Here is a 7,874-nt window from a genome sequence, read left to right on the forward strand (position 1 = left end):
ATGACTTACCATTCTTGCTACGAGTATAAATTTGAATTTACAACTCCAACCTAACAAGTAGACCGATAGCTGTTAATCTTGTGAATTGCTAAGAAATCCAAATTTTCTCATTCAAAATAGTAAAAATCAAGCAAATTATAAATAATGAATGTAGAATTGTATAAAGCTCCAGCCAAGAAGTTGCAGAACCACTTGAACAGTATATAATATCTGGTGATTTAGCCCATTGCATAATAATTTGAATCGGAAAGAAAGTGATGTATGAGATGTCCTAAAACCACATTTGCTCAGGAAAACTTTAATGCGAAAAAAGAAAAACAAAACATCTGCAGAAAACCATGTCATATCAAGTTCGTCACAATCCTTCACTTCTAGTCTGTGTACTCAAACAGAATTAATTTAGAATTTTGATAATACATAAAGCGAAACAAAGATGTCGTTGGCACTACCAAAAAAATTGTTAGAGCAAAGGACAGCTATCCCGTTGGCAACTAGATTAGATATGAAGAAGTTATCAAATCAATTTACTATCAAAACACATGTACTCTTGATTAGTTTCCAGATTCTGCAGACATATATATCTAACATGAATATTCATTAGTTACTTCAGAAAAATTCTGCGATAAACAATTCAAGTGGAGTGAAAACTAAAGTTTAACCAAACATAACATTCTCATCCATCACTCAGCCACGATAAAAAAAAGTCAGTCAGGCGCTAAATTATCAATCTAACTTCCCGGATACTACGTTGACCTAAACTAATTAGGGTAACATCAAAGCAACATATGTGATTTACAGAAGAGGTCGGAAGCTTCAGCTTTGTCGAGGAAGAAGAGGTCGGAAGCTTCGGCTTTGTCGAGGAAGAAGAGGGTCGGGAGCAGCTTCGGCGAGCAGCGGCGGAGGAGAGGCGGGAGCAGCTTCGGCGAGCAGCGGCGACGAGCAGTCGACGGAGGAGAGGTGCGCGGAGAGAAACCCTAGCGCCGCTGAGAAGAGGAGAGTTTTGGGGGAGGGAGGAGAGGCGGGAGCAACGACGGAGGAGAGGCGCGCGGAGAGAAAAGAGCAGTTTTGGGTGGGGATCGAGCTTCGGCGAGCAGTGGCGGAGGAGTGGCGCGCGGAGAGAAACCCTAGCGCCGCTGAGAAGAGGAGAGTTTTGGGGGAGGGAGGAGAGGCGGGAGCAACGACGGAGGAGAGGCGCGCGGAGAGAAAAGAGCAGTTGAGGGTGGGGATCGAGCTTCGGCGAGCAGCGTCGGCGCGGAGAGAAACCCTAGCGTAGCGGCGCTGCGAAGAGGGGAGTTTTGGATGCGGATCGAGCGAAGGAGCTTTACTCGTTTGCGGACGACGCGGCGAAGGACTTTCCACGTGGACAGGCCACGTCAGCCGGTGCTCACGGGGTGCGCAGGAGCGGTGCTCAGCATAGACTCACTGTATATATATATATATATATATATATATATATATATATATATATATATATATATATATATATATATATATATATATATAGAAAATTGATCTGCCGCGCGACTGATTCCTGCGCATCCGTGCGCGAATCAATTCCGACCGTCCATTTTCACGATGCACAGTATTTCTCCTCGGACGTTTGCCGCTTCTCCGCCGCTGTTCACCGCCGTCCGGCCATCTCCGGCCACCGGACCGGCGGCGATGGATGCGCAACTCATCGGCGCCGGGTCCGGTGGCCGTATTTCCGGCCAAATTCGGCCGGAATCCGGCCGAATTTCGACCGAAATCGGCCAACAGCTACTGTTGGCCGATTCCGACCGAAATCGACCGGATTCCGGCCGAATCACGGCCGGAATCCGACCGATTTCCGCTGAAATCGGACAAGGGTCGTTTCTGTTGCGTTTCTGGCCGGATTCTGGCCACAATCCGGCCAGAGCGCCGACGAGCTGGCTTTCCAATGCGTCCGGTCCGGCGACCGTCGGTGACCGGACGGCGGCGCGACGGCGGTGGAAGCGGCGGTGGATCGGAGCTGTCGCGCAGGTATCACGCGGGATGCGTCGCGCGGCAGATCAGGACTATATATATATATATATATATATATATATATATATATATATATATATATATATGAGAGAAAAAGTTAAGTTTCTTTATTAGCTATATTTCTCTTCTAAATTGTTATACTCCTCTTCCATCTTCAAATATTATATCTTCATCCCCTTAAATTAACATCAGAGTGAGGTGAGGTTCAAGAAAAATCACAACTAGAAATATACACTACAAAAAAATAGGATTTTAGCAACGAATGTTTGCGACGAATTATTTTCATTGCAAATTTGCAACATATTTTGTGCCAAAATTTTTATTCGTCGCAAATTCGCAACTAACTTTGCGATGAATCATAATTTGTTGCTAATTTAGCAACATATTATTTTTGTCGTCAAATTCGTTGGGAAAAAATTTCGTTGTAAAATTCGTTGCAATTTTACGACGAATATCAAATTCGTCGCAAATTGGCAACGAAAAATTTATTCGTCGTCAAATGGGAATCAAAACGAGGTATATTTTCAAATTTGGCGTCGAATGCGAAGTCCTGTTCGTCGCTGATTTGGCGACGAACGCACTGTTCGTCGCTAAATTTGGCGACGAACTTCGCATTCGTCGCCAAATTTCTACTTAATCCTAGATCTGAATCCCATTTTTCCTTACTTGCGAACTTTCTCTCACAAACAGCCAGCTTCTCGGTGCCGCCTCCTCTCTCGCCTGTGCCTCCTTCCTCGCATCTTTCTCGCTATTGCTGGCCGGGTCTTGCTAATCATTCCTCCTCACGTTTGGTAAGCTTTCCTTTCCTCCCCTTCTTCCTTCCTTCCTTCCTTCCTCGGGTTGTTTTCGTCGCGCGCCGTTGCAGGGGCCAGTCGCGCGCGGCCGGTGCTGGCCGGGGTTGGTCGGTGCTGACCTACGCTGGCCGGCGTTGCCCGCTGCTGGCGCGCGCCTGCTGGCTGGCATTGGCGAACGCGTAGATGGTTCTTCTCTTCTACGAGTAGGTGGTTCTTCTCTTCTTCCATTGAGGTTCTTGCTTGTGATGAAGTCATCTATTGTCACTTTAAGTGCTCTAATCCCGATGTCCCATGACCGTAGTAACCTATCTCAATTGCCTAGAGCTCCACTTCTAAGATGAACATGATTCCAACTTCTGAAGCCTTCAATGGCTAGCTATGTTCATCTTTAACCTCCACATAGGGTATTGCTTGATTTTAGTTGATTCTACTATTCATATTTTCTATGTTTTAGTTATCATTTAGATCTATAACATACTTATATTTGTATTGGGAAACAGAGTAGTCAACAGGAGTATCTGAAACTTAAGGCACGTGTTGAAGCTTTGGAGCGATCTCAAAGGTGAATTACTTTCTTTCTTGAGCTTAGCTAAGCAAAATACATTGGATGACAATCTCTCAAGTAGGCTATACAGAAAGAAAAAAAAAACATGGTTATGGGTTGACCCTTTTTAGTATTGATTCTCAAAAAGATCTTTTTGATTTCAGAAATTTATTGGGTGAAGATTTGGGGCCGCTCACAATCAAGGAGCTTGAACAACTAGAGCGGCAACTTGATGTATCATTACTACAGATAAGATCAACAAGGGTAACAAATAGACATTACTTTCTAATATCTAATTAATTCTCAATCCATATTTACTTGCTAAATTTCTGGTATTGACTTGTATATTTTATTGTGAATGGTTTGTGATTATTATCTAAGATGAGTTTTGTATACTGAAACATATAGTTAATACTAAACTTTTTGTCTTTCTCAGACACAGTTTATGCTTGATCAACTCACGGATCTCCAAAGACGGGTACTAAATAGTAAAATACTCAGATTACTTTAGATAATCAAATTGTATTTCTCATGGTAATTAATAACAAGATTGTTGATCATCACAGGAACAAATGCTTTGTGAAGCTAGCAAAGCTTTGAAGAGAAGAGTAAGTGCATTAGTACATTTTAAGTATTTTTGAATTCTATTATACAAATAATATCATCCTTTAGTCAAATTTATATAAGTGTTAAATTTAAAAATATTTAATTTTTTTATCAACACTATATATTGTCAATCGTATTCTGGAATTACATAATGATATTAATCAAATTGAGAAACTTGTCCCCTTGTTTCTAAATGTGAAATATAGTTGGACGAAAGCACCCAAGCCAACCAACAGTTGTGGGATCCAAGTGCTGATGGCATACCTTATGGTCGTCCCCAATTTCAACCACAGGGCGATGGGTTCTTTCAACCCATAGTTCAACAAATAGAATCCGAATCTACACTTCAGATTGGGTAATTCGATCATTATTCTATTCCGTTTAATTCATCTCTTGTAGAAAGGATGTTTTGAATCAATAATCGCTTATTATCTATCAACAAATATTTTATAGTTAATTTAATTTATATGTACGATCTCCTTTTTCTGTTCCAGTTATCATCCAGATCAAATTGCAACAATTGCTGCAACAGCACCAGGGCCAAGTGTGAGCAGCTACATGCCCGGATGGCTTTTGTAACAACAATTATCAAATCTAAATTGTGTCTCTATGCGTCTCTGTGCGCTGCTGGCTGGTGTTTTCTTATGTAGGAGAAGAAAAGATAGTGACGGAAAAGGAAGCAGAGTCTCCGGAGAGCACAAACGACCACGATGATTCTATTCTATCTTTTCTTCGTCCTCAGACTTGCTTATATCAGTACTTTGTATAGATTTGCTGGATTGTTATGACTGGATGTTGGTTAGACTTAAAGACATGTGGATCTTTGTATGAATTGTGTCATTTGGATTTTGTATATTATGCATGTTATGAATTATGGATGTTGATATGGATATTTGTATATATGGATCTTTGTATAATGAATGAATGTTGTTATGGATTATTTTATATTGATGTATTGTTATGGATCGATATATGGATGTTGATATATTATTATGGATTGTATGTGACAGGTCTTATGTATGTTATGAATCGATCCGATTGGATCGATATTTGATTGTATATACGGGATAATCAACAAATAAGTAGATTCTAGAAAAAAAATTTATTTTGCGACGAATTTTGAGACGAAAATCATTTTCGTCGTAAATTTGCGACGAATTTTGCAACGAAAATGGGTTCGTCGCAATTCCATAGGTTACTATGCATCAAAAATTTTGCGACGAATTTTTATATTCGTCGCAAAATTCATTGCCAATTGGCGACGAATTCATATTTGTCGCCAATTGGCGACGAATCGAGTTCATCGCAAATTGGCGACGAAACCAAATTCGTCGCCAATTAGCGACGAAAATTGTTTTCATCGCCAATTGGCGACGAAACAGTTCGTCGCTAATTGGCGACGAATTTGGTTTCGTCGCCAATTGGCGACGAATTTTACGACGAATATGAAAATTCGTCACAAAATTTTACGATGAAATTAGATTTTTCGTCGCAGAAATTGGCGATGAGTTTATTGTGATGAATTTGAATTCGTTGCAAAGTTCGTCGCAAAGGATTTTGCGACGAATTTTTTTAAGAAATTTGTTGCAGAATTCGTCGTAGATGGCAGATTTTTTTGTATATTGCTACTCCATTTTTACATACTTTGAATGGAGAAGATTATGATTATTGGCGGGGTAAATTTGAAATTTGATTGAAAACATTCGACTTGTGGAATATAATCGATAGAAGGTTATTAAATCTGAAAATGAAGAAGTCTTGAGAGATGCTATCTTGAGAGATGCTAACAAGAAAACTTTGATGGATATTTGTAAGTACACTCTTGTTCTCAATCAAATCAATCTCGCAATAGACAAAGTAGTGTACGAGAAATTCTGCAAAGCAAAAATATCAAAGCAAGTTTTAAAAATTCTACAAAAAGCTTATAAAGGTGATGACCAAATGAAGAATATTTAACTTCAAATTTTGAGATCAGAATTTGAAAAATTAGAGATGAAAGAAAATGGTAATGTTGTTAGGTATTTCACCAAAATTTGTTACATAGTGAATCAAATGGCTTCTAATGGTTAAATTTTGGACGATTTGAGAATTGTACAAAAAGGTATTTCGCTCTCTTCCTAAAAAATATTTATTTTGTTACTATTATTGAGTAGACAATAGATCTAAAGAGCATGGTCGTGGAAGATCTACAAGGCATTCTGAAAGCCCATAAAGTGAAGATTAATTTATTATTATCCTCATCACACCAATTTGATAAGCTTTCAAATCCTAAGTTTCTATTAGAGGTCACAGTTCAACCTATCACAATAGGGGAAAAAGTTTTAGAGGACGTGATGATTCAAGCTCTTCAGGAAGAGGAAGAAATAATCAATAATACCATCAAAATGACAACAATGAAAATCGAAGCTTTAAGTTTCAAAGAGGAATTAAGAGGAGATAATGGTTATTAAAGAGGCCGAAGATATGGATATATTGAATGTAGTTATTGTCATAAACTAGTCGATAAAGCTATATATTATTGGCATAAACAAATAGATGATATGAAAAATGATTAATTCAAGTGTAGCTACCATGTCACAAGCCTAGACATAAAGCTATAGATTATTAGTTTAAGCAAGAAGATGATAAGAAAATTGAAAGTAACCTTATTCGTCAAAGTAAAAATAAAGAAACTTTGTAACTTGCTTCTTATGATAGTAAATTTGATAAAATGTAGTACTTAAATAGTGGAGCTAGTAAACACATGACATGTAACAAAAATCTATTTTCCAATTTATGTAAAATTGAACAAGGTGAAGTAATGATTGGTGATGCTAGTACTCATAGAATTGAAATAATTGATGAGATTTATTTTTAAAAAATTAAAAATATTGAGAAAATGTCTGAAAGTTTATTTTCTTCCTAGTTTAAAAGGCAACTTGCTTAGTGTCATCTTATAAAGAAAGGATATGATTTGCATATGCATCATAATGTTTGCACTATATCAAAAGGCAATTAGGTTATTGCAAAGATTGGAATAACCTCGAACAACTTATTTCCTCTCAAATTTGAAATAAAAAATCTATCTTGTTTTGCTACTATTGATAAAAAATATATCAAAGTTATGGTATGATAGATTTGGACACTTAAATTATAAAAGTTTAAAGTTGTTATCAATGAAAGAGATGGTTAGAGGATTGTTAAAGATCAACCAAATTGAAAATGTTTGTGAAGCATTCCAACTTAGAAAGCAACACAAAAATTGATTCCCACAACAAACATCTTGGAGAGTAAAAAGGCCATTGGAGCTTTTCATTTTGACCTCTGTGGAAATATGCCAACAAAATTACTTGGTGAAAGCAAGTTCTTCATTACTTTTATTGATAACTTCACGAGGAAGGTATGGATTAAATTCCTCAGAGAAAAATCACAAGCATTTCAAACTTTTAAAAATTTTAAAGCTAAAGTTGAGAATTATACGAGGCTTCGTATCAAAACTTTGAGAATTGATCATGGTGGTGAATATATTTCAAATGAAACTGAGAAATATTAAATAATTACCAAGAATTTGAACATGAAAAAAATCCACTTAATGAAAAATCACCATGGAATTATATTATTAATTCGTTAACGTCAATTGATCAATTATCTTTTGAGTACATACCCAATTCTCATTTGAAAAAATCTTCTTTATTGGAAGAAGAAATAAAATCCAATGAAAAAAAAAGTAAAACAAGAAAATTCTAGTTTTTTAACAGTTTGGGGAACGGAAACAGAACTTCCTTTTGGTCCTGCCCGAACCCTACCTTCTTTTTTTGAACCCATATATAAAGAACTAAAAAAAAATATTCGAAAAGTGAAAAAGAATTATTTTCTACCTCTAAAAGTAAAAGTTTCAAAACATCAAAATTTTTCCAGTTCTAAAACGAATAATGAATAAACTTGAA

At 37.3% G+C, this 7,874-nt stretch overlaps 1 protein-coding gene across 1 annotated transcript; it reads left to right on the top strand.

Moving 5' to 3' along the window:
- Positions 1-2,694: 2,694 nt before the first annotated feature.
- LOC141817264 (agamous-like MADS-box protein MADS4) lies at positions 2,695-4,527 on the top strand (the record flags this gene model as incomplete). The annotated part of the gene is made up of 7 exons (XM_074704942.1): positions 2,695-2,795; positions 3,299-3,360; positions 3,507-3,606; positions 3,779-3,820; positions 3,909-3,950; positions 4,155-4,303; positions 4,443-4,527. Coding segments are annotated over 7 exons (581 nt in total), but the record flags the coding sequence as incomplete, so codon positions are not given.
- Between the last annotated feature and the right edge of the window lie 3,347 nt (positions 4,528-7,874).

The sequence above is a fragment of the Curcuma longa genome, unplaced genomic scaffold (genome assembly GCF_044706935.1).
Source record: "Curcuma longa cultivar G26 ecotype Majalengka, Jawa Barat unplaced genomic scaffold, ITB_CL_G26_1.1 contig_19878, whole genome shotgun sequence".
Classification (NCBI taxonomy): Eukaryota; Viridiplantae; Streptophyta; class Magnoliopsida; order Zingiberales; family Zingiberaceae; genus Curcuma; species Curcuma longa.